The 27761-nt window shown below is 44.9% G+C and overlaps 1 protein-coding gene across 2 annotated transcripts; it reads left to right on the forward strand.

The window, feature by feature from the left end:
* The first annotated feature begins 6027 nt into the window (after positions 1-6027).
* On the forward strand, positions 6028-17315 carry LOC115385345 (peptidyl-prolyl cis-trans isomerase C-like). Of its 2 annotated transcripts, XM_030087326.1 has the most exons (7): positions 6028-6230; positions 6480-6593; positions 6677-6770; positions 7006-7073; positions 7233-7349; positions 7445-7587; positions 17286-17315. In XM_030087326.1, exons 1-6 carry the CDS (start codon positions 6120-6122, stop codon positions 7571-7573), a joined length of 633 nt encoding a protein of 210 aa, XP_029943186.1. In that variant the 5' UTR covers positions 6028-6119; the 3' UTR covers positions 7574-7587; positions 17286-17315. The 2 variants fall into 2 exon arrangements, with proteins under 2 accessions (XP_029943186.1, XP_029943185.1); XM_030087325.1 differs by lacking the exon at positions 17286-17315 and having other exon boundaries at positions 6029-6230; positions 7445-9075.
* Positions 17316-27761: the final 10446 nt, after the last annotated feature.

Genomic DNA, 27761 nt, shown 5'->3' on the forward strand with positions numbered 1-27761 from the left:
ATTACAGATTTTCACGAATAAAAAAGGTTGAAACGCAAACGTTTTCTGAAAACAGCTTTGAGTGTCACATCTTTACGCTCACTGAGATTTGCACTTTAAATCAGTGTTTTCCGTTCTGCGGGCTTTAAAGCATTTCAGCTGCATCTGGAACAACAGCAGCAGACGGACCCTGCAGGATCAGTCCTCAGCTCCTCGCTCTGCTCAAAGAAACTCAAAGGAGCTGGCTTAAAACGTTAGTCTGGAGATGAAGTGAGACCAGAGCGTCTCTCTGGTCTCTGATGCACCCTGCTGTAAACCTTCAGCTCCGAGGTCATGACCCTGCAGCGCCGCAGCTCCAAGGACGTGAGTTACGTAAAAGAAGGGCTGATTGAGACAGCATGGAGGAGCGAGGGACGGATCCTTCACTGTGGTCAAGTCTGTCCACATCACAAGACGGGAGGGGACAGGTCCACCTGAACAGGAGGGGACAGGTCCATTGGGACGGGAGGGGACAGGTCCAGCTGTGCTCTTGTTTTTGAAGTGTGGATGTGTTTCACGTCTCATGTTCTGTGTCTTCAAAGTGGTTAAACTGAAGCTGAACTGGAGGCGATGGCAGAAGAAGAAGAAGAAGAAGAAGTCTGCTGCCGAGCCTCCCCTCCTGTCCCTCCTCTCCTCTCTTGTCCCTTAGGTGTCCATCGTCAGATCGTCTTCCTGGGCAGACGTCTCACCACGTCCCCGGTGTGTTGGACCTCAGGTTTCTCTCCTTTTCTTCAAAACACTTTTTGAAAACTTGATCTTTGTTGTGAGTCTGTTTTGTTTTTGTTTTCATCTGATCTGAGAGAAAAGTCAACTCTGCTTCATCTCATCATTTCCAATACAAATTGGCTGGGGAGAGGGAGGGGGGGTGCTTTAAAAGAGGGGATAGCAGTGTGTGTGTGTGTGTGTGTGTGTGTGTGTGTGTGTGGGTGTGTGGTTGTGTGTGCGTGTGATAAGACAGATTACAGCTCATTGTGTTTTGGGTATGGCTTGTTATCCGTGACCCCTACCCACCCGTCTGCTCTACCACACACACACACACACACACACACACACACACACACACACACACACACACACACACACCTGTGCAACAGTAAATGTGTGTACATCAGTCATTGTAAGCGGTTGTGGATAAGGACATCAGACTTAATGCCTGAGAATGTAAACGTGTGTGTGTGTGTGTGTGTGTGTGTGTGTGTGTGTGTGTGTGTGTGTGTGTGTGTGTGTGTGTGTGTGTTGTTATGGCTGGCGTCACCCTGACAGGCCCCATTTGTCATCCTCAGGACCTCTGGTGGATTGATAACGAACAAAAACACAAACATAAGCGTCTGAAAATGAAGGGGTGTCAGCTCGCAGCCACTTTTTCAGCGCGCAGGAATGCGCAGCAACAACAGACCGCCTGATTGGCCGAGGCACGAGCCGAGGGTCCACGGTAGCTGGCAGGAAGTCACAGGTCCTGGATTTCTTTGACCTCAGAGCTGTACGGAGGTCGTGTTGACGTGAGCACAGGGAACGGGTCAGTGCAGCTCACCACGACACTCCAAGAACCCTCATCCTGTAAGTATGAGTCTGAAAGGATTCCTGCTAAAAACCTGCTGCATGGGAAATGATGAAGAGTCAATACAAGATCACCAGGAGGTCAATGAGTTCAAACGCTAAGTAAAAAAAGCTGTAAACTGCTCAAAACAAACTGAAACTGTTACAACACATGAACTGAAACAACTTTTAGCTGTTTTTCGCTGCTTATACAGAAAATAAGCAAATAAAAAAATAACTATAAAATGCTAAAATAGTTGTGCCATGAATTACTAAAACAATGTATAAAACAAAGTCAAACAACCTTTGACTACAAAAATGCTTTAAAAAGTAAATGCAAACAATTCTAAACCGCTAAAAACTTAAAAACACAGTACTGTGAACTACTAAAACACCTCAAAACAAAGGAAAAAAACAGCTAAAAAACAAACACATTAAAGTAATTTAAAAATTTTAATCATTTGACAGCCCTAATATATATACATATACATATATGTATATACATATATACATGTATATATATATGTATGTATATACATATATACATGTATATATACGTATGTATATATATATATATATATATATATATATATATATATATATATATATATATATATATATATATATATATGTGTGTGTGTGTGTGTGTGTGTGTGTGTGTGTGTGTGTGTGTATATATATATATACATATAATCTAAGGCAGAATGAACATATAATAAACCTTAAAAAATGACCAAAAGAGTTCAAAATAAGAAAAAAAATGTAAAAAATATCTTCTGTGTGTCCACATGAACATGAGTGAAGATGACAGGACTTTTGAGGAATCAGTGTCTTCTTCTGAAGTGTTAACTGAACGTGACACAAAAGAGCTCTTAGTTCATGTAAACTGACTTTTTTTTTTTTCCTCCATCATAGCCATGATCTCCATCACGCTGCGCGGGGTTCTGATGATCCAGAGGGAGAAAAAGGAGACGGCAGAGGAAAAAGCGGAATCTGAGCAGCAATAGAATTAGGTGTTTCCATCCATTGATTAATGACTCTCCACAGCGCAGCACATTGAAAGGAGTCGGCTGATCAATAAATTAACTGCCCAAATTCATCATTTTCTACAACAAAAGCTAATTATTTAGGCGGCTGCAGGAAAAGAAAACACAGAAATATTAACAAGAGTTCATTTAACAAAGCGTGCAGGGAGTCCAGCTCATTAAAAACTCTGCTTTTAAAGTAAGATTGTTTAGCATGTAACGACTGCTCGTAAATCTGGGAAAACACCTGCAGTTTCACTGTATTCTCAACATTATGCTTTCATTTTTATAACATTTATTTCTTTATCTTTATTGAACAAATACAGCAGTGTACAAGTAGAAAGACAATAAACAAAACAAAATAATAAAAGCAATATGAAGCAGTTACACACAGATATCGGGACGCACGGATGCCGATACCAGCACCAGGTATCGGTCCGATACTGCATGGAGAACTCATACTCAGAAACACTTATTCTTTAATGTTGATGATGATGATGATGATAAAAGTCAGACAGATCATAAATTATGTGGTGACAAAATATCAAGAGGAGGAGGAAGAAACTTAACCAGTGGCCTAACAAGCAACTTAAAAAACCAACTTAACCAGCAACTTAACGACTGTTGTCACGTCGTGTCGACAGAACTGTGGTTGGAGCTGTTTCATGGTGCTCCACAGCCTTCATGCATCATTTGCAAAAACAGCATCAGTTAGCTGGAACACATCCTGGTTTTGGCACGTCGGTATTGGCAGCTAGCTGAAAGTTAGCACTGGTACTCGTCCTTTAAAAAAATGGTATCGATGCATCTCTACATAAATACAATGTCCAGAAACTAACATGGAATATCTCTGTAGAAGTAATACTGTTCAGGTTCCCTCTGTGAGGTGATGGAACAGAAGTTATCTTAGATAAAAGCAGAGACTCTTCAGCCGCAGGCGTAGCTGCGAAGGAGCAACCAGAGGAAACTTTCCTTCAGAAACCGCCTCAGCAGCCAGATGTTACGCTTCCATTTAGCTCCAGCATCACTGGAGCAAAGAAATAAACTAAAACATGGTCGTCAGAGAGTGGGGAAGTGAAATCTCCTGAGTCAAAGAAGGACGTGGAGATAAGTAGCTGAACTACACCCCTGATTCAAGTGGAATTAGAAAACTTCTGGACTGTTTTCCTCTAAAAATACATCAGTTTATCATGTACTTGTCCATGCATTTTACACAATTACATTACTTCTCCTTTCTATTTCATATTGCTTCCTATTGTATTCTGTCTTCTTTATGTGTTGTCATCATGTCACAGTATATATCATGTGCAACACTAAAGAATCGTTGAATAATCAGAACTCAATGGAAAAAAAAAAATGAAGCGTCAGCGGAGAAGATTTGATTTTCTTCTTCCTGATTGACAAACAAATGCACTATGCTGCATGCATGGATCAATAATCAGTTGCAGCAACTTGTTTTCGGCACTAAACAAATGTATAATGAAGCCTTTGCAGCATGGCGTTAAATCTCCTGGACGCTCTGCTGCGATAAATGCAGCTCGGCTCGCTTCAGCTGCAGGAAACACGGCGGAAAACCAGAATATAGGTCCCAGCTGAATACACGTCTATAGAGATGAATTATAATAGTCAGCCTGCCGTGACCTTAACACCGCAGCCAGGACACACACACACACACACACACTTATCGGCCTCCTGTCAAAGCAGCCCGTCCATTCGTCTTTTCTTGCCGCCATTTGCTGAATTAATTAGGCAGAAATGTAAAGGTTTTAATTGAATGTCAAAGCGGGACCTTAACAACATGCTCCTATGTAAATGAAAGTGACACCGCATTAAACCTGGATGCTTATATATACCAAGGTTACCTGGGCCTGCTCGTGTGTGTGTGTGTGTGTGTGTGTGTGTGTGTGTGTGTGTGTGTGTGTGTGTGTGTGTGTGTTTGTAAATGAACAGCAAATGTTTTAATTGAATTACCGTCACTCAGTTACTAACTAACCCTGGTGGATTTCAACCAGTAAAGCCTCAATTACCCCAGAGTGGAAATAAAGCCTTTAAAGCTCCCTAAATGTCCTCCTAATAGCCCCATCAAAGATTTATGGCTGTATGAATTACAGGAGAGGAATTCCGTCGGGCCCGCTGGCTGATTTTCACCTCTAAACAAGGATCTGTGCTCATCAGGTTTCTACAAAATTCTGGACCGAATTTGAGTTCAGGTTTCCAACAGGAAGTACAACTGCAGAACTGAAATCCCAGAATCATACGTGATTGTATTCCATACGCAGCTGATTTACAGATTTCAGAGAGCAGTTTTAAATCCCCTGTTTACAGGTCTCATAGTCAGAGCTTGTTGTGAGAACTGCAACATGCAAAAGAACGATGGACCGAAAAGACATCTGTCCCTGCAGAGCTCATTCCCAGGCAGCAGGGCCCCACTGAGCCAGTCCTCCAGTCCATCCCCCAAGCCCAAGACGTCGTCTCAATCACAAAACCTTTGAGGAACTTCAGACAATTAGACGCAACAAAGTTACCCTTTGAATCAAGAACTGTAAAACATTATTATTGCTTTTAACACCATTTTGCGTTATTTGTTAATTTTCAAATAAAAAGTATTTTACAAAACATTGAGAATGGAGGGAATCTGTGTTTAATTTCAGTGTTTATAAAGTAATTTAACAAACATCATATGCAACAAATTCTTCCTGTTGCTTAGCTGTAAGGAATTTCTCTGAATTGCGATGAATTTTTTTCCACTTCTTGATAGTTGAGCTTGCTGTGGGGTGGAGCTTTTAATGAATTGCAGTGAAATTCCAATTACAGAACTCTGCACAGGCCAGGTGCTCAGCGATGAGCCAAACTGTGTCCGCTGGAGGGAACCAAGAACCTCATGTTGCTGTAAAGCGTGTGTGTGTGTGTGTGTGTGTGTGTGTGTGTGTGTGTGTGTGTGTGTGTGTGTGTGTGTGTGTGTGTGTGTGAGTATGTGTGTGAGTAATTTTGATCTGTTGGGTGATGAGCAATGAAAGTGCTGGGGTGGCTGCTGAAGCAATGAAAAAAAAAAAAGTACTGTATATGTACAACAAAAATTACAATGAAATACGTTCCAATCCCTCTGCTCACAATCAATTTACAATATTAAACCAATCACTCAATAAATAATGACCATTACAGGAGATGGTAAAGTGATCATATTTCAAATTCTAATAATAATAATAATAATAATAATAATAATAATAATAATAATAATAATAAAGTGTTTTCATTCACGCAATTGTATGTCTCTGAAAAAAAAAAAAGGTAATAAAAACTAAAACGTTTCTCTCCTCGGTGGGCCGAGCTTCATTGAGGACCCGCCCACATGGGAGCGTGGTCAGATGACGTGTTACGTGCGGAGCGTCGTCTCTCTGCGTCGTCCAGCTGTGTTCCGCTGTGATTTCCTCCGTGTCCGCTCCTCCGCTCCGGGCCTGCCGCCGCAGCCGCCGCAGCCGCTCCTCCTCACCGGACCCTGTCGCCGTCACCTCCGCGTCCCCTCTCCGGGACTCAGACAACATGGAGCCGCGCTCCGTCCTCCGCCTGCCGGCTCTCCTGCTTCTCTCTGCCGCCTGCCTGCAGCCCAGCTCCGCTGCAGCGTCCAGGACCGGACCGAGAGTCACAGAGAAGGTGCGTTTGTATTTGAGTGTGTGTGTGCGTGTGTGTGTGTGTGTGTGTGTGTGTGGAGGCCTAGACTCTTCTACAGTGAGTAGCACAGTCCCCAGCTGCACACACATCCAGCTGTTACTATCAGGCAATGAGACACTGACATCAGTCTATAATCCAGATGTTACTCCAACGAAGATGCGAAGATGCTCATAATGTGGATGCTAGAGGAGGAAGATGCTCTATAATCTACCGACCCCCCCCCCCCTTTAGGTCTTCTTCGACATCACAGTTTCAGGTCACGAGGTCGGACGCATTGTCATTGGCCTGTTTGGAGAAGTCGTTCCTGTTACTGTCAACAACTTTGTTGCCCTGGCAACAGGAGAGGTGAGACACTCACTCACACACACACTCACACACACACAGAGTGAAAAAAGTCTTTATTTGTGCTGTAAGTGGCTCTTTATCAGAAAGGGTACGGCTACAAAGGCACCAAGTTCCACCGAGTCATCAAGGACTTCATGATCCAGGGAGGAGACTTCACGGCCGGAGACGGAACCGGAGGTGAGAACCTGAAGCACCTGAACTGGAACACAAAGCCTGATGACAGGCACGGCGGTGGCAGCACCATGAGGTGGGCTGTTACTGCTTTATAACTGAGCATGGTGGAGGCATCACCATGTCTCACAGTTCTATTCAATGCAAATTTCGACCAAAACTGGTATTTTAACAAAGTCTTGTCCTAAAGACTAAAACGTTAAGGCGTTGAGGAACCAGCTGAGGAGAACCTGTGTTCTAGGTCACAGCATCTACGGAACAACTTTCACTGATGAGAACTTCAGACTGAAGCACTTAGGAGCAGGCTGGGTGAGCAGTGCGCACGTGCACAGCACACACATACACACACTTTAAACTTCCGTATGATGACTGTGTGTGTGTGTGTGTGTGTGTGTGTGTGTGTGTGTGTGTGTGTGTGTGTGTGTGTGTGTGTGTGTGTGTGTTTGTGTGTGTGTGTGTGTGTGTCAGGTGAGCATGGCGAACGCTGGTCCAGACACTAATGGCTCTCAGTTCTTCATCCTGGCGGCCAGAGCGCCGTGGCTGGACGGGAAGCACGTGGTGTTTGGGAAGGTCCTGGACGGCATGGTGAGTCCGAGCACTGAGTCCAGTGTCCACTGAGTAGGAACGCTTGGAGGAGCTCGAACTGCTAACGCTAGCTTGTGTGTTTGTGTGTGTGTCAGTCTGTCGTTCACACCATCGAGCTCCAGGACACCAATGACAGGAACCTTCCGTACACCGAGTGTGTGATCGTCAACAGTGGGAGGATCCCCGTCAAGGAGCCCTTTGTGGTGGAGGTTGAGGGCTGGTAGACACACACACACACATATACATACACACTCCAAATTCTAAGTGTGCCAAAATCACTTTTTTCTAAATGCTAATCTGCTAGCGTTAGCAGGGTAGCGTGGGGGTTTTGATCGTGTTGAACAGAAAGTGAAACAATTTCAAACTGTAGCAGATTTTACTAGCTGTCTAAGTGTCCATACATCAAGGAGGAAGCCAACACCATCATGTTTTACTTGCTAACTCAGAAACCATGGATGTTGGGAGGCTAGCAGAGACAAAGAACACACTTTTGAAACACATGTTTGACACACAGAACTGGCTAGTTGCTAATGTAGCATAATGCTAACTTTCTGGTGCTGCACTGATCCCTGCTGTTCAGATGTTATCTGAGATATTCTATCAAGTTCTCAGATCAAGTGGATCAGATCAGTTCCATATTTGTAAATATTGAAAAAGTTGGATTTATTGGATTAAAACAGCACAATTACATATCGTGACATAAATCTGGCGCTAATTGAACTGTCAACATCGGTTAGCATCTCCCTGCCTGCCTTTGCTACAATCTACTGCAATTCTTCCATTGTTCATTCACGTTTTAAAGAAAACACTTTATAATCAAAGTTAAGTTTATTTGTCACATTTGTTCCTTTCAGGAGCTTAAATGTTGCTGCTAATAAGCTAATACTGTTAGCTTGGAAACATATCTGTGGTTTGATGTCCACTGTGAGACTTTCAGCTTTGAAAGATTTTCTTCCTGATGCTACCTTGAAAATGCAATAACTTATTTATTTGATAAATGATGTTAAATATACAAAAAAAAACTTTGTAGCTTCCATTTAACTGCTAGCTAGTAGACATGATGAGATGCATGAGGAGATTTAAATGTCATTTAAACGACTGTGTATGAGTAAGTCTTTAAATAGTGCTTCTTATTTTGCTAGCCTTACTGTTACTTTCAAAAGCTTCTAGCTTTTATTTTTTTAATCACATTCTCCACAGCCTGGATTTTTGAATTCATATGAAAAAACACAGAAATATGTGTTACTCGGTTAATCTTAAACATGAAGGCAAAAAACTTTAAAAGTTCAGAAAAAAGTTTGAGCAATGTTGAGAAAATTGAAAAAAGAAAATAAAAACTGCTAAAATAATGAAAGGAAAAGTCAGAATGAGAATTAAGTGTAATGAAATCGTGAAGTCTCTGGAAAGGGTTAGCACATATTGTGAATGATATTGTTTCATATCTTCTGTTTATACTTTGTAGTATGCTAGCTCCTTAGCATCTTCATCCTATAGCATGGTCATTAAATGTCACAGTTCCAACTTTACTCAGTTCAAATCTGATATTTAAAGCGGAATGGTCGTTTTTACAATCTGGACCTTATTTCACATTCGAAACAACACCATTTACTCACCCCTTTGACTTTCATGTGATTTGCAGTTGGTTCGGAGATAATTAGGTACTCCCATATCCATATAACGGCAGCGGGCGGGGCACATGCAGCCATTACAGACGCTCATTTCTCTTATGTTTGTTGTGGTGTGGTAGATTTATGTAAATTTAGTAAGTCAGCATCACTTAAATGTCTGTAAACCAGCTAGATTGAGCAACTCTCTGGGAACTCTGAAGTGATGATGTCATCACGCTGCGCCGTGGCGCACTGTGTTGTTGAGGATACAGGTCATAGGTAGCGTCTCTGCTCTGCGGTCAGACCACGGCATCTCGATCGGAGTTTTTAGGCAGTCAGAGTTTATTTTCAGCTGGTTGTAACTTTGGTACAGTGGTTCAAGTGTGCATATATCCTGGTTGTGAAAGTAAAATGACAAGCTCACAACGAGATCACATTGAGCTCACAGGCTCCCACTTCGTGACCGGGATTTATTGCAGCTATGGCTAATAGCGCTCAACATGGACCCCAGCATCAAAGTTCAAACTTTACGACGTTTGGATTATCGGGTGTGTAGTGCCCACTTCACATCGGAGGGACTTCTTCCCAGTTAATTACATACATAAAATTATGTACTCTGCCTACCTCCAAAGAACGTGGAGGGAGGACTACTCCTGTTTGTGTGTCTAACAGTTTAGCCTAGCAACTTCCATGTAAACAAACAGAATGAATGTGCGCCACGGTGCAGTGTGATGACATCATCACTTCAGAGTTCCCAGAGAGTTGCTCAATCTCGCCGGTTTACAGACATTTAAGTGATGCTGACTTACTAAATTTACACATATCTACCACACCACAACAAACATAAGAGAAAAGAGCGTCTGTAATGGCTGCATGTCGGTGCCCCGCCCGCTGCCGCTATATGGATATGGGAGCATCTAATTATCTCTGAACCAACTGCAAATCACACAAAAGTCAAACAGGTGAATAAATGTTGTTGTTTTGAATATGAAATAAGGTCCAGATTGTAAAAACGACCGTTCCGCTTTAAGTTGGAATTCAGAGATAAGGTCCAAACCTGTAATGTGAATATTGGGGTGAGATTTCTGCTGGGATTTTGTAGTTTGAAGAGGACAACGTGGATCCGCAGGTTTTCCCTGGATTCACTCTCTTCCACATCTCGTTGCCAAAATGTCACATTTGCCAAAAGTTCTTTACTCCAGTCTAAGTGATGCTGAAATGGTTTCTCGGACTACTTTTATCTAGCTTGCTTTGACAGAATGCTTCTGAGAATAACCTTAAGTCACTCATGTGGCGCCTGATGCAACCTGACACACACACACACACACACATGTTTTATTTATTATGAAAAATCTCATACGTCAGACTCATGGATGCAAAACTGTAGCAAGTGTAGAAAACCCTCTGTAGCACTCTTTCTTCATCCGTGTCATGATGTCAATAAAAATAAAGGTTTGCAAAAAAAAAAAACAACAACAACAGAAAAACTATAGCACAACTTGTACATGATTGAAATGTAAAATATGATCTGGACTTGGTGTTGTTTTGAATCTGATCTCATTCAGGGACGTCGGACTCATTTTAGTTCACAAACTGTCCCATTGAAGAGAACATGTTAGCATCATAATCTTCAAATGTGCCAGATTTCCTGTTTTACCACAAAAGTTTACATTTGAAGCTTTTTTTTTTAACAAAATGAAACTGTAATCATCTGTATCAGAGGTTGTCTTTGATGTCATTGCTAACAGCTAGCATCCACTTTATCTCCGCCTTCAGCAGTTTCCAGTATTACCTCGCTTGTTTCAGGAAAAAAGACCTGAGTGGACAGTTAAACAACTATTTTTATCATTTATTTGTATTTCATCAACATGTTTGACAGCCCTGATATCAATTCTCTGTTACAGGAGCTTTGTAATGTAGCCAACAAATCCCTGATCTTCCTTTGTGACCGAGTTTGATGCTGCGTTTGAAAAAATAAACCTCTGTAACATATCAGATTTTCTTTTTTCATGGTTTACACCAACAAGATAAAAAAAAAATGTGCCAGCGACTCATTTTGAAAAATAAATGTGCCCCTGCAACCTCATTGTGGCCGATGCTTCTTTGTTCACCTCACAGTAACTATTGTTACGGTTACACATCCCTGTGTTATTTCGCATTTTAAAGCAGAACTTTGCAACTTTTTTTTACCTCAATAAATGTGTTTCACAATCCCTGTAGGGGTAAACAAAGACTTGTCACGGTGATTCGCCTGTCCCTCCACTCCCCCCGGGGTCTGTCTCCTGAAAACAGCGCTTGCAATTTCAGAGGAGCGGACCCGACTACATCTCGCGAGAACAAACCTGCTTTACGGCACTCATACGGGATTACAAGTATAAAAGCTGTTGGAGTGTGATATCTGTCATTGTGTTGCAATAGACGATCTTTGCATGATGTGTTGATTGGTTCTAATTTCCATTTGGTAACTGAAAAATAAAGAGGTGTGGCACCTCCTCTCATAGAAATGAGCGCGAGTGGGTTCGCTGCACTGAGCTGAAGTGTGTTTGGTTTTTTTGTTGTGTTTGTTTGAATGTGCGAGGCAGGCATGTCTACGACAGAGGGAGCAACCAGAGGAAGTTCCCGGGCAGCGCGAAGAACTGCCGCTGCAGAAGATTTAACAAAAGCGCGTAAAACAAACATGAAACCCTCGCTAGCGTTAGCAACGCCACCCTTGGGTGCTCACGGATGGCAGAACCAAAAAGAGAAAAAAAACTTTGTCTAACGAGTGGAAAAAAAGGAAACGGGAGTGGGACGCCCTCTGCACGCAGGGGCGGCGGGGGGTGGGTGGGGGGTGGGGGGGGGGGGGGGTGGGGGGGTTGGGTGGTGATGTGGAGGACGTTTACGACAGTGAACTTTCACAGGAGACCAGTAGGGGGAGCGCTAAAGCCAATCTTGCATAGTTCTGCTTTAAATTTGACTGAACTAAATTTACATTAGTGATGCATGATGAGATCAGCTCATCGCTGATAAACACCAGAAAATGAAACATCTGCATGACCAGGGCTGAGGAGTAACGGATTACATGTAACGGTGTTACGTAATGAGGATACAAAAATAATGTGACTGTAATCCGTTTACATAAAAAAACATGTAATTTCGTTACAGGTATATCTGATAAAAACATCGATTACTGAGCGGGATTACTTTTGAAAATCAGATGGAATATACCAGAATTGCAATAGACACGCGCCATCTACAGACATTGTGACGCTTTAAGGCACAAACCAGACACCACTATAGATCTATAAAAAATAGACGTCATAGATATATAAAGGATAGACACCGCATCGACCGCTATCTTGGAGCAGCCTCCCGCTCTATTGTTATATGAAGGAAACAACCTGCGTTGGATTTTACCACCTGCTGCTGGAGTCATGGCTACTCCAGGGACAGAAACTCGTCCTCTGGATGGAAACTCAGACATCATTTTATATTTCCGTCAGATGAGCCCAGAACCTCTCTGTACAATGTAAATTCTGCCTCCCAGCTGTGAAAATTCTTTTAACACCCAGGGACTCATCATCAAACCTGAAAAAACATACAGGTATGATACACACGCGGTCCACCGCATGTAACGTCGGAGCGAGGATGGTGCCTTGTGTGCTCGTGCTAATATATTTTGGGGTATTTAGTTTGAGGGGGCCAGGCCCCCTCTTGCCCCTGCGTAGACCCAGCCCTGGGTCACTGTATAATTAAAAATCGAAGGCGCTGTCCATGCTGTTGAAATAGCTAATCCACCGTTGTGGTGCAGAATATCAGTAGTTCACTCATTCAAAATGTTTTCAAGGTGCTGTCCATGGTGCTGAAAAAGCCAAACCACGGATTTGGTAAAGATTAATTGTCAGTCTCGATTCATTGATGAATTCCAAGTTGCAGTCCATGGTGCTGATATAGCCAATTGAGTGTTGTGGTAAAGATTAATATTAAGTCTCTGTTTACAGATAAATCCCAGGCCCTGTCCATGGTGCTGAAATAGCCAACCCACCGTTGTGGTGCAGAGTATCAGTTGGTCGAAGTATCATTAAAAATCCAAGGTACTGTCCATGGTCCTGAAATACCCAAACCCACCGTTTTGGTAAAGATTAACAGTGCGTCTTTATTCATTGATGAATTCCAATTGCTGTCCATGGTGCTGATATAGCCAATTGACTGTTGTGGTGAAGTTTAACAGTGGGTTGCTGTTCACCAATAAATCCAAGGCGCTGTCCATTGTGCTGAAATAGCCAATCCACCATTGACGTGCAGAGTAGCAGTTGGTCACTGTATCATTAAAAGTCTGAGGCGCTGCCCATGCTGTTGAAATAGCTAATCCACCATTGTGGTGCAGAATATCAGTAGTTTACTCTTTCAAAATGTTTTGAAGGCACTGTCAATGGTGCTGAAATAGACAAACCACAGATTTGGGAAAGATTATCTGTCAGTTTTGATTCACTGATGAATTCCAATTTGCTGTCCAAGGTGCTGATATAGCCAATTGACTGTTGTGGTAAAGATTAATATTAGGTCACTGTTTACAGATAAATCCAAGGCACTGTCCATGGTGCTGAAATAGCCAATCCACCATTTTGGTTAGGATCAAAAGTGGGTCTCTATTCAGTGAGGAATTCCAATTCGCTGTCCATGGTTCTGATATAGCCAGTTGAGTGTTGCGGCAAAGATTAATATTAAGTCTCTATTTACAGATAAATCCAAGGTGCTGCCCATTCTGCTGAAACAGCCAATCCATCATTGTGATGAAGAATATCAGTAATTCGCTCTTACACGATGATTCCAAGGCACTGTCCATGGTGCGGAAATAGCCAATCCACCATAGTGATGCAGAATATCAGTAGTTCGCTCTTACATGATGATTCCAAGGTAGGGCTGCACAATTAATCGAATTTTGATCACGATCACGATTTTGGCTGCCGCTATTAAATTTAGATGATCGTTGTGATTTTAAAATAGAAAAAGCGGGCTCTGTTATGTGTCAAATCAAGCACTTTCTAAATCTAACAATCAGCCAACCACCAGGGGGCGACCGAGGTTAGGGCCTCATTATTACGCCGCTTAAACAGCGAGCGAACCCTGCAGCAGCGGCAGTGTCAAATGAAAAAACTGAGACAGTACAATGTGAAGAGCAGCAGGCAGTGACAGTGCTGAGACATCTGGAGGTGAGGAGCCGCTAGAGCCTCGTAAAGGAGCATCATCTACTGCAGCAGTCGGCACCTCGAGGCCAGATGCCGCTTTTGGCCTGCGAACAGCAATATCTGGCGTGCCAGATGATTTTGAGAATCTGAGGCATCTGCTTCACGGAGGCAGGAGCACTGTCCATTAACCTGTCAGTATTCAACTCCTCCTAAACTGCCTTCATTACCTGTGGAACATCTTGAAACGATCTGCGTCACTGAACAACCTGCATCCTGCAGCTCCTGCTGCGTTCAGGGACACTCCGTAAAAGTAGCCTGCTGATGGACGCCACCACGTGTCTCAGTCAGCTGTTAGCTTAGCTGTTAGCCACCGATGAACTATCTGGCTTTGAACGATTCCTTCGTGCTCAAACATCAGTCGACGGGCCGCGATATAAACTTCTGAGACGATGGAAAGAAGATTTAAACACTAAGCGTCTCGGACAGAATGGGAAAAGTTGTTATTGACGGACAGTTCAGTATCTGAGCGGCGTAGCGGCGGCTTGGAGAGAACGAGGGAATCATTGTTCTGGTAGGTTTAATTTCTGGGTTAAGCGTGGCTGTTTACTGTTCTCTTGTTGTTTTATCTTAATTTTGTTGTTCAGTGATCGTCGTGTTGCTCTCAGGATGCAGCAGGTGACAGTTGCTCAGCTGTGAGGCGTTCAAGTTCCAAAGTCATAATCTGGCTCTTTTCAGAACAGAGGTCTGGTCAAACATTTGTAAATACTTAAAGTCGGTGCTTTTATATGTTCATTTCTAAGGAAAAGCGATTGTTCACAACATTGAAATGGTCCTAAATAGTTGTTTAGATTTGAATTAAAACATCTTTGATTATGTGCGCATGCACGCCAGACTTTGCTGAAGTGCTGAAGACGCACGTCTTCAATTTGAAGACTTGTTTGTTTAAAAAAAAAAGGTGCAATAAAAAGGTATGTTTTACCTAACATCCATGGTGCTGAAATAGCCAATCCACCATTGTGGTGCAGAGTATCAGTTGGTCGAAGTATCATTAAAAATCCAAGGCACTGTCCATGGTGCTGAAATAGCCAATCCACCACTGACGTGCAGAGTAGCAGTTGGTCACTGCAGACCCATCGCCAGACATTCATCTCAGGGGGGCCATATCAAGTGTATGGGGGGCACAAATGTGCGCTCAGCGGGGGTGGGGTATGGTGTGGTGCGAGCTCATGCTAATATATTTTGGGGGATTTAGTTTGAGGGGGCACAACATTTATTTGAGGGGGCCAGGCCCCCTCTTGCCCCTGCGTAGAACCGGCCCTGACCTGGACTCACAGTGAACCTAAAGTTTTATTAAACCTGTTAACCTGTCAGTAACCTGCTGCTGAGAACCACAGCCTCATCAGGCTGAACTCAGAAGAATCTGATGGAGACAATAATATCTTCAGCCTGTATGGAGGATTTATTGGAGACTGTATGTTACCTTCTGTCACCGAGGAATGAATCAACTCTGAACTCTTGAAAAAACACTGAACATGGCCTACCTGAACACGAAACACTGCTCCTCACTACAGCAGTACAGCTACACAGTAGACTGAGTATATAATATAAATGTCTCTAAACACTGTCAATATGGCTTCTGGTGCTGCTGCTGTACTGTAAGACTACGAGAGAAACACAGTCTGAACTGATGGAGCTGATCCTGAGTCAGATTCTCAGTAGGTTAGAGATTAAAGGTCATGTTGTTGGTATTAATTGGGGCTGAACACACAGAGATCAGCAGAGGTAATAACACTCAGAGCATTTAGTGTTTGCTGTGTGTAGAGTCGTCAATATGCCATGAGGATGACACACTGTATTTGTCTACGTCTTTATTTTTATGTTTGCTGGTGAAGTAATCTAAAAGTAATCTGGTACATAACTTTGTAATTGAAGTAATTAGAGTAAGTTACTGATTACATTCAGGGTGACCAATTAACCGGACAAGCATGTTTTTAAAATGTGGGAACTTGTTGTAAAATCCAGAAGGTTTCGTACTTTTCACTGTTGTGTAGTTGGTTTCCATGGTTAACAGATTAAAGGGCCGTCGGTACTCCCTTCGGGCAGGGCGTTAGAGATCAGGTTCAAATCCCACAGCTGACAGGTCACCACTGTGGGTCCCTGAGCATGACCCTTGACCCCCTTCAGCTCCCTGGAGCGCCATAATGTGACCGTACCTTCACATCCTAGAAATATTATGTGCCAGTGCGGGAAAAAAGAATTCTCTCCAGGGAGTACTAATAAAGTAGGATTATTTTAGTTCAGTCTGTGTTCTAAATGTCTCCGTCCTAACCTCCTGGAAGGTCAAGTGGAAAATAAACACATCCTGATCACACCTTTTGCCGATACTGAACTGATTTTTCACATTTGAGTACGAACCGTTCCAGACATGTTCCCAATCTGAAACTTAAACTTCTTTTTCCAAGTTATTCAAAAAAGAAGAAATGAAAAGTTTTATTTTGAAAATGTACATATTAAACGTCATATGCTTTAGATTTTATTTTGAAAAACGCTTATCTTTCCTCAGCAGTCGTGAGCCCCTGGGTCACTCGTGCTGCTTCTGGTGTGGTTCCTATTCCTCCGTTTCCGGCAGGCTCAGTGGACTGCAGGCGGCGTGAAAAATATTGGCAAGGTGATTAACTGAATTTGCAGATGCCCGATCAATCAAAAACTAACAACTGTCCTGATTCGATCTAGAAATCCCTAACAGATGTTTGTATCCACAAACACATTAACTGTCTCTCCTTCATGAGTCATTTCTGTTGTCGTCCATGTTCCTTTTACTGATCTCACCTGAGCTTTACTCAACATCGCCCCCATAGTTCAGCTGTGGGATAACACTGTTGGCTCCAGATACCTGTAAACGTATGAAATTACCCACGTTTACATTGTGTGTGTGTGTGTGTGTGTGTGTGTGTGTGTGTGTGTGTGGTTTCGTGTGCCGTGCTGTGCTGTCTGTGCGTTGCTGTTAAGCGGGGTGATTATGGCGGGTAAAAGGTGAAGCTGCAGAGGAAAACAGAGCTGACAGCTGATCTCTCAGCACTGACACAAAAGTGCTGCTAATGAGAACTACAGCCAGTGATTTGTTTTCCCCTGTTCTACAACACACACACACACACACACACATACACACACACACACACACACACACACACACACACACACACACACACAGGGGAGGAAAACATTGGTGAAGACAAAGGTCAGAGCGAAGCAGAAATCTCTGGAGAAAGATAGAGTAGAGCAGAAAACACATCCGAGCTGTGAAAGTCAGAAACGAGGCTGACCAGAGCTTCACTCTCACTGCTGACACGTGTTCGTGTCTCTGAAGCTGAAGCTTGTTGATCTGATTCAATTCTGTCCAGGAAGCTTCATTCACGGCTTCCTTTCCAAGTTCACCTGCTGCTCACGTTTTCATCTTCTCGTTTCAGTTTCATGCTGAGTGAAGTTGTGGGAAAGCTTATAAATTGTTACTCTTTTTTGTTTTTGCTCTGCTCAGTAAAACATTGTCTCAGTGTGTACGAATTCTGTCTCTATCTATCTATCTATCTATCTTTTTCAAGAGGAGCTTATGAGTATAAGGTTCATACCCCATCAGGGCCAGCCCCTGCCAACCATGACGGCTCAGCCCTACCACCCCCAGGACAGGCATAAACCCCCCCCCCCCAACCCACAAAATCCCCCACCCCCAATCCCTGACTGGGTGGATCCCTGGATTCCAACCCAGCCAGGTGCCAACCCCTCCCAGGACCAGTCTGAGGCCACAGCGCCCCGAGCCACCAGACCACCGGACCAACCTGCTGGCTGTGGTAATCCCTGAGTCATCCTAATGGGAGGAGCTCTCAGAGTCAGTGATGTTTGGCTGTGATGGAGGAGTTACCACAGACTGTATGTCCAATAACATGGTGCAGACAAACTAAAACTATTGAGTGTGTTTGTACACTCCAAGAAATTGCTGTAAATTTACAAGAAAATTTCACCGGTAAGATCCTGCTACATATATGTGTGTGTGTGTGTGTGTGTGTGTGTGTGTGTGTGTGTGTGTGTGTGTGTGTGTATTTATATGTGTATATATACATATATATGTATATATATATATATTTATATATATACATATATATATATGTACTAGTGCTGTCAGTTTTAATCGCATTGATCGCAATTTAATCACATTGATCGCAATTAATCGTGATTAATTCATTAATTCATATATATATATATATATATATATATATATATATATATATATATATATATATACATATATATGTACTAGTGCTGTCAGTTTTAATCGCATTGATCGCAATTTAATCGCATTGATCGCAATTAATCGTGATTAATTCATGGAGAACTGTCAACAAGTAACTTTTTTAAAGTTGAGATTAATTGCAATGAAAAATCTAATCCTCATAAATCAGTCCCAATGTCAGGAAAAAACACTATTATCCTCTAGTTCTTTTCTTTGACCCAATTGGCAGACCTCAATGGATTAATCGCGATTAAAATTGACAGCACTAATATGTACATATATATATGTATGTGTGTGTGTGTGTGTGTGTGTGTGTGTGTGTGTGTGTGTGTGTGTGTGTGTGTGTGCGTTCTCGTATTTCTATCCTTCTTGGGGCCAAATGTCCCCACAAGGATAGCAAAACGTGGAACGACGTGCCTTGTGGGGACCTTTTTCCGGTCCTAAGTAGGAGAAACAGTGTTTTCTTGACCATGTTGTTGTTACTGAAAAAAGTAAAAGTACAAAAACATTTCTTTAGGGTTAGGCTGTGTTGTGGTGTGGGTTAGGGTTAGGGTAAGGGTCAGGGTTAGGGGCTAGACATGAATGGGAGTCAATGGAAGGTCCCCACAAGGATAGAAATACAAGACTGAGCGTGTGTGTGTGTGTGTGTGTGTGTGTGTGTTCTTGTATTTCTATCCTTGTCGGGGCCAAATGTCCCCACAAGGATAGCAAAACGTGGAACGACGTGCCTTGTGGGGACCTTTTTCCGGTCCTAAGTAGGAGAAACAGTGTTTTCTTGACCATGTTGTTGTTACTGAAAAAAGTAAAAGTGCAAAAACATTTCTTTAGGGTTAGGCTTTGTTGTGGTGTGGGTTAGGGTTAGGGTAAGGGTCAGGGTTAGGGGCTAGACATGAATGGGAGTCAATGGACGGTCCCCACAAGGATAGAAATACAAGACTGTGTGTGTGTGTGTGTGTGTGTGTGTGTGTATATATATACACACGGGACAACCCTGTATAAAAAACAGTTTAAACTTTGTTTGCTGTATTATTGCTTCAAAAAAAGAAAACAGCAAGTTCTTGTAATTGTTGCATTGCATTTTGGGAACAAGAGGATGTCAACATGTTCGAAGGAGATTAAGCCACCCAACTTGTTATCCAGTGCCTCACTGTTTTATTAGTTAGAGTCAGCGACAACTACCATTTACTCATTTACTAAGTCTGAAGACATTTGTAAAATTAGCAGTACTTATAGTTTGATATGATAATCAAGTGATTAAATTATTTGCCAGCAAACATGAATAGTTGGCCTGAATAGTTGCGAATAGGATTCCCCCCTCGAAATAAATTCTTGCAATTTCAAATTTTGTGGTGTTTACGGCCTTGTACATTAAGGGTTTTAGAAGACTGGGCACCGACTCAGCTGATCTGTCAATTTGAGACTCACATACACACACACGTGCCGTTCCATGTAGCGCGCAGCATGCAACATGCAAACTCGTCAGCTGTGTGGATGTGAAGTGCAGGCCAGCAGCGGAGAAAAGGGTACTCCGTCCTGCACGAGCAGGGAGCTAGTGATTGACCTGACAAGCAGAACACCTCCTCTTTCTTTATTCAAAACGTGAGACACAGATAATACAATAAAAAATACACTACAGAGATTATTTTGTCATTTTGATGCTGTTTATTTTGTCCTTTCCATACTGTACTGTTTCACTTGTTTTTTTTTTAAATACCATCCATATTATTTACAATTTAAACCCATCCAGGAATCTGCCACAGCAGCTGATGTGGAGAGAGCCCTCCCACTCCCCACAAGGCCTCAGGGAATATGTGGTATATATGAAATTTTCTTTTTGTGTGTGTTTTTCCTAACATTTCATGACTTCAAAAGACATGAAAACCTGATATTGTGTGAATCCTATTTCATCCTCTGACAGCATTGCCATTAAATGGCTTTCCTCTCGCTTACATGCATGTATTCATATTACTGTAGACAATTAAAGCAAATGATGAGATGGTGAGAACAGAAGGCATTTTGATTTTTGTGTCATCTTATGTTGTTTGTTTTTTTCATCTTTACTACTGCTATGCAGTAGCCAAATCTAAGGTCTGGGTCCCTCACTTGTAGCGTTTTGAGTATTCTATCATTGATGGTGGCACTTTTGTTGTTTGCTTAAACAAGAGGTTGACTAAGATTGTGGTCGCTGTGTTTTTTCTTGTTTTGCCAAGTTTCAGGTGAAACACTGGATTGCTGCATTCACGGCTGGATGATCAGCACTGAAAGGCGCATTGTGAAGACGTCCAGCCATCTTCCATCTCTGGGCTAGCTGTACTCTTTTCCACATTTTACGACTTTAACATGCAGTATGATTACAGTGCAGCAGCCACCCTGGAGTTCATCCAAAGGTTAGATGATTTAATTAGGAATGGGATTTATTTATTGTTGATCATTTTTGATTGACTGATTTGGTTCAGCCTCAGTTTAATAAACATTCATACCCTGGTGGTGTTTAGTAAATCAAGTACAATGTGAAATATCAAGAACACTAAAAACAAAACATGAAGTTCAATAAAACATGTAAATTATTACAGTGTATTTTTTCAGCACCAACTCTGATCATGGATTCTTGTTTTTCAGGCAGTTCATAGGGATCAATCCTGAGCGAGGCACAAAGGCTGCATGGAACAAAGGGAAGGCGAAAAAGAAAGGTTCTTGTCAGTCCACCGGTCTCAAGTCTCCTAAGAAGACTACTGGACTTTGAGTGGGACTTTGTGTAGTCATTCACACACACACACACACACACACACACACACACACACACACACACACACACACACACACACACACACACACACACAGACTCAATAACATGCACACAGTAGTTGATGTTAGCCTGTAACTGAGAAGTTTGTAAAGCTACATTTTTTGATGCTTACTGTTCTACATCGTGATATGCTTAGCCCACCTACGGGCTTCGCTATTGGTATTCCTCTTTGGTGCCAGCCAATCCCTGAGACCAAGCTGAACCCTGCGCACCAATCCTGCCCGTGTGCTGGCACAGCACCACGCCCCTCTCAGAGGGTATAAAACCGGGCTCTGCCGCTTACTCTTCCTTCTTCTCACTCAGCTCTTGAGCCGTCAGAAGCCTGCAAGACCTTCGCGATCAGGACCTGCGGATCAAGATCAGGATGGACAAGCCGGCCCATGACGAATCGTCATCAGGCGTCAGGCCCTTCACCTGCCGCTGCTGCAGTGCCGTTCTCCAGGAGAACTATCACCATGAGCGCTGCTTCATCTTTCTCGGCCGGCAGCATCACCGTCAGCAATCTTCCTGCCCTGTCTGCCTCGCCCTGCTGTTAGAGGAGTCCCAGCGGTGAGTGGCTTTCATGTGGACGCAGCGTCCCCACCTTCCGGGAATGATGATGCCGCCGAAGAGGCTCTTGCTTCTGCACCGTACGACTGGGCCGAGACTGGGAGCATCAGCAGCAGCAGCAGCAGCATCATCTCTTTGTCGGGGAGATCAACCCAACAAGACTCCCTCTCCACTTTCTCCCGGGCCAGCCACCAGAGCGCTCCCCGCAAGCCGGTCGAGCACCTCACGGGCTCTTCACATCCACTGCTGAGCGCACCGGCCTCACGCTGCTGCCGCAGCCTCCGGGGCCGGTTCAGCGCGATTTTGTATTCGATTCGGGCTGGCAACCCAGTCACGGACTCAGTCCCGGACTGCGGTGCTTTGTCCCACCATGCCATCTTTCCATGCGAACGTGTAGCGGGATTGGTGTACGCCGCTCACCGTCAAGGGGGCGGTGAAAGGCTACCGGGAATATTGCTGCGTGGACGGCTGGCCGCCGGTCACCGGAGTGCCTGCGATTGAGGACTCCGTGAGACTGTGCCTCCTCCCGAAATCCTCCGCCTGGCCCAGCGGGAAGCCCATGCTGCCGTCAGAGAAGGACAGGTGCATGGCCGGCTATCAATCGTTTGCCCTAGTGAACAACATGACGTTTCTTCTGGGCTCCATCGACAAGATCTGCCACGAGAAGACCCAGTTATCTCCCGAAGACATCGAGGAGATCCAGAACACAGCCGAGGCCCTGATGCGCATGTGCCGCGCCTCTGCCATCAACGGGGGCCACGTCATGGCCAATGCACAGCTCGCCATGAGGCATCTGTGGCTTGGTCTCTCATCACTCTCTGAGTGAGATCAGTGGGGAGTCCTGGGGCTCCCCCTGTCCACCTCCTCCCTCTTCGGTCTGGACAGCCAGGCCATCATCGAGCGCCTGGAGGCTGCCACACGAGGTTCCCGACAGCTAACGCAGCATCTGCAGCCCCGCCGTGAGACCCCGCAGCGTCGGCGTCCAGCGGAGCAGCGCAGACCAGCCCCCTGGAGTTCCCCGGCGTCCGGTCAGAACAAATCGTCTGCCCGCTGGCCTCCCCGGGTCGTCGACCAGCCGAGACGGTCCCACGCTCCTGAGCCTCGGAGCAACCCGTCCACTCGTCCTGCACCTGTTGCTAAACATTTCAATAAAGGCCGATAGGCCTGTTACATCTCTGAAAGAGCAACAATCCTTCCCTCTTCCCGTCTCTCCATGGCTGAAGCATGTCAGATTCGGCAGAGTTTCTTCCCTCCTGTCTCCTGCTATGTGATAAAGCTGAGACTGGTGAGCAGGCTGCAGACGGAGCCGCCAGGACGTGCCGCGCCGTCCCCGGCTGTCCCTCCACTATCCTCCTGCGCTGCGGCCGTGGAGACGGAGCGCATCACCGGGCGTAAGCGCTGACCTTTCCGCCGCACGTCACGTTTAAGCAGAGCGCGGCGGAGGTCCCGCCCGCAGCTCATGAACGCTCCAAGCGGAGCTGTCCAGTGCTAGCTCGGGTTCCCGTTGTCGAGCGCCCCTCTTCTGGCTTCAGCACTACGGCCAGCGACTCGCGGAGCTCCGTGTTCTGGCCGCCGCTGCTCGGCTTTTCCCCATCAAAGCACGGGTTCGCAGCCCCAGCGGGGCCACCTGCGCTCTTTCATGGGACACCCCCCTCATAGCCCTTTCACTTGGGGCCCCCTGTCTCCCAAGGCTGGGAGGACGGGAGGGCCTTCCCCTCAGGCCGTGGTGCAGCCACTGACGCTACGTTTCCAGATGTGGCTCATGATGTTGGGCCCGCTTTCACCCTGGTTGTCCAGGATACTAAAAAGCGGTTATGCTCTACAATTTGCCTGTCGTCCACCTCTCTTCAATGGGATCCTACTAATGCGGCTCGCATGCCTTGCGGGGGCGGCCGCTCTCGAGGCAGAAGTCACCTCGCTCCTCCACTGGGGTGCGGTGACGGAGCTGAGTGTGGAAGAGGCGCACTTGGGTTTTTATTCCCCCTACTTCTTGGCTCCCAAGAAGAGCGGCGGCATGAGGCCCATTCTGGACCTGCGGGTCCTAAATCCTCACATAACCCCCAGGAGGTTCCGCATGCTGACGGTCAAACACCTCCTGGAGAGCATCCACCCTCGGGACTGATTGATGTCAGTCGACCTGACGGACGCCTACTTCCACATCCCCATCCAGAGGAGGCACAGGCCCTTCCTCCTGTTTGCTGTGGGGACCAGGTATTTTCAATACACCCGGGTCCCCTTCTGCTACTCTCTCACTCCTCGCATCTTTACCAAGTGTATCGAGGCGGCGCTGGAGCCGCTCCGTCGTCGTGGACTGAGGATTCTCACCTACATCGACGACTGGCTCATACTGGCGTCCTCCTATCAGGAGGCGGTGGAGCACATGGCCCAGGTCCTGCACCACGGCGACCTCCTGGGGTTCATGGTGAACCGAGACAAGAGCACGCTCACCCCGGCTCAGCATACAGCTTACCTGGGGTTGGAGCTGGACACGCTCTCCATGATGGCCCGCCTCTCCAAGGACAGGCGAACCTCCCTCTTCTCGGCCCTGAGGTCTGTGACGACCACACCCCTGGTCAGGGTTCGTCTTGTCAGGACCGTTCTGGGTTTGATGGCCGCGGCCCACCCAGTGGTTTGGTTGGGCCTTCTGCACATGCGCAGACTGCAGCGGTGTCTCGGTGGCAGCTCTTCACCATGTGGTGCTTGGAGAGGGGTTTGGACCCGGTCTCCTGCACTATCGGTGGAGTTATGGAGTTTCTCCAGGTCCTGTTACTCAGTGGTTGCGCTGCATCCACCCTGGCGGTGTTTGCATCGGCCGTTGCAGCGGGTCACGGCGGTTTCGGCCGCTTCTCTGCGCGCAGTCACCCGCTGGTGAAGCGGTTTCTGTGTGGGGCATGTCGGCTACAGCCACCCCCAGACATGTGGTCTCCCCGTGGGACCTCCACACGGTGTTGGAGGGTCTTAAGGGACCCCGCTTTTGAGCCTTTGGAGCAGGCAGCGGACCGGAGCCACTCCGGGACTACGCCGCTTCTCATCAGAATGGTTGCCCCGTTACGGCTCCGCGGCTCGGGGCTTTGCCGTTGTCTGATCAGTAGGTAGCTGCTGTGAGGTGGGCTGTTAAATCTGGAATAGAATTGAAAATCCTCCTCTTAACCTATGAAGCCCTGAACAACCAGGCCCCATCATATCTTAAACAGCTATAAGTCCGACACTGTCCTAGGCGAACACTTCGTTCTCAGAGTGCTGGTCTGCTGGAGGTTCCTAGGTTCTCTAAAAGTAGAACTGGAGGCAGAGCTTTCAGTTATCAGGCCCATTATGTGGAACCAGATCCAGTCTCTGTGAGGGAGGCTGACACAGTCTCTGCTTTTAAGACTAGGCTTAAGACCTTTCTATTCAATATAGCTTACAGTTAGGGCTGGTTCAGGCTTTTCTTTTAAGCCAGGAGCTTGCGTCTGCTCTCTCTCTCTCTCTCTCTCTCTCTCTCTCTCTCTCTCTCGCTCTCTCTCGCTCTCTTTCTCTATGTACTCTCTGTTTATATATGAAATGTATGTAGATACAACAACTGTCTATCCTATCTCCTTCTCTCTCTGTCCCCTCACCCCGACCGGAATAAATAACAGAAAGCCTCCTCCTCTGAGTATGGCTCTGCAAAGTTTTCTTCCTGTTAAAAGGGAGTGTTTCCTTTCCACAGTCACTTATGCTTGCTCATGCGGATCTGTTGGGTCTGCTCTGTAAAAGTGTCAAGAAACGACTGTGTTGTTCATAAATAAAGCTGAATTGAATTGAATTGAAAATCTGTTCTCACATTTCAAACTTGTTTGATTTGAGTCTTTACAGTTTTGCAGTAGCTACTGGTGTACTAATGAAACAAACTTAATTGTTATAGTAGAGTAGTATTTGGTGTTATTCTACAGCAGTGTTTTTGTGGCTCCAAAGACTGAGGTGGTGACGGAATAACAGTTCTAAAGGTGGACTTTAATTAGTATCTTTTTTATCACAACATTTATTGTTATCGGGATAAATGCCAGAAATTATTGGGATACATTTTTTTTGTCAATATCGCCCAACCCTAGTTGCCACTCTCTATGCACATATCAAGATGAGATTCTTCAACCAGTGGAAACTCCAAGAGCACAATGCCTATAGACGTATGATATGCTGTTTATATATTATGTATGATGGTAGGGTTGAAACTGAATGTTGTGAGAAAATGAGAGAAGGTGAGTGAATACACCACCCAGAAAAAGTCCATCCATGAAATGACTCGTTCAGCCACTAAAGGTGCTCATCCAGCAATAATATGACGACTTTATGCTGTTTTTGAAATTTGAATTAACGTTTTCAGTTTAACCACCTCAGTGCCAGTTTTTTTTTAAAGCTTGAACTGTACAAGTAATGAAGTAATCTTTTATCTTGTCCTTTTTCGTCCCTGCAGAGCTCCAACAGCACCGTGACGGTAGAGAGGAACAGGAAACAAACACTAGTTTGTTTCCTGTAAAAGTGGAGCCAGGGCTTCTTCAGTTTCCGGAGGACCAGGAGGAACCAGGGCCTCCAGAGATGGAGGAGCCCGAGGATCCCGGTACCAGCCAGACGGGAGCTCGGCCTGTTGTGACGTTTAAAAGTGAAACGTGGAAGGTTCCTTCTGTTGAAGAGCAGAGTGACCTGAGTCAACCAGAAGAAAAACCAGACACTGAGCAGCTCCTGTCTCAGGACTCTGAAGTCCACCATGAGAACAAACTGATTGACTTTCCAGTTTCAGAGAAGCAGGCTGAATGTGAGGAAACATGTGGTGAACCTGTCCGTAAAAAAACAAAACTATGTCAGGAGGTAAGAAAGGTCACTGATAACAAGAAAACGTGTGACACGTGGAAAAAGCTTCAGTCGACAGAGTCATTTGTCGGTCCACATGAGGACTCACACAGGTGAGAAGCCGTATTCTTGTGAAACGTGGAACAAGCTTTAGGTTTAAGAGTCAGTTGTTGTGCCACATGAGGACTCACACAGGTGAGAAGCCATATTGTTGTGTGTGCTGTGCAGCACGCGTCTAGGTTTTGTTTCAGCACCACAGACAGCTACACTGACGTTGTCACTTTGTTTGTGTTTATAAGATGTTATGAGTTGTGTTTGTCTCAAGTGAGGCAATAAAGCCCTTTAACAGTGAATTTTTGTTTTGTCCTCATTCATTTTTAAGAACTTTTAACTCCACATCAAAATCCTTGTGTATTTTCTGGGAGCTTTGTGAATAGATAACAGTTGACCATGTTGGGGATTGTGGGTATCACCAGGAAGCTGTTCATTTACCTTGATTGCTGTGTGTGTGCACGCACACAGCAGGGGGAGGGTGGTCAGCCCTTCCCCCCACCCTCACTGGGTAAAGCATTTGAAATTGGAGTCAAACTTGAAAACCCACCTCTGAGTGATGAACTGTGATGGTCAGGTTTCGCAACTCTGCCCAGCCCGCGGTTCCTCCTCCCTCATTTCCAGTGAGTTCTCAGCGGACCTTCGGAGAGTAAGGTCCTCCGCGGAGTTCTCGCCCAACCTCCGAGGAGGCAGGAAGGGACCTTCCCTGGTCCAAGACAATGGAACGTGGCAACTAGCTGGGCTTTAGCATAGACAGGTTTTTCCAAGCATAGAACTATTTGCTTTTATGATGTGTGGATTTATTTGAAATTGTTTTCCGGTTATGATGAACAGAGGATAAGTTAACAGTCTGTAAGCTAATGATCACTTCGCTTCAACCAACGCCGGGTTTGCAAGTTAATCTTGGTACTGAACTGTAAAGCTTCAGCCTCCAGCATCACACCAGAACATCACATGGTTAATGCAACATCTTCCACCTGGTCTGAGGTGATGGACAACACAGATCATGTAGACTCATTTTGAATTGGCTTTTACAAAGTTGGGTAACACTATACTTGAAGCCCCACTATATAACACATTATAAGTAGTTATAAACACTCATACATGATCACAATGACATTGTGATCATCTATGAATGTT

The sequence above is a fragment of the Salarias fasciatus genome, unplaced genomic scaffold, assembly GCF_902148845.1.
Source record: "Salarias fasciatus unplaced genomic scaffold, fSalaFa1.1, whole genome shotgun sequence".
Classification (NCBI taxonomy): domain Eukaryota; kingdom Metazoa; phylum Chordata; class Actinopteri; order Blenniiformes; family Blenniidae; genus Salarias; species Salarias fasciatus.

Bases quoted from the DNA above. Each gene is read 5' to 3' on its own strand.
- LOC115385345 (XM_030087326.1), top strand. From the start codon at position 6,120: ATGGAGCCGCGCTCCGTCCTCCGCCTGCCGGCTCTCCTGCTTCTCTCT. The intron at 6,771-7,005 runs GTGAGAACCTGA...CCTGTGTTCTAG, and splicing joins GGCCGGAGACGGAACCGGAG to GTCACAGCATCTACGGAACA. The intron at 7,074-7,232 runs GTGAGCAGTGCG...TGTGTGTGTCAG, and splicing joins AGCACTTAGGAGCAGGCTGG to GTGAGCATGGCGAACGCTGG.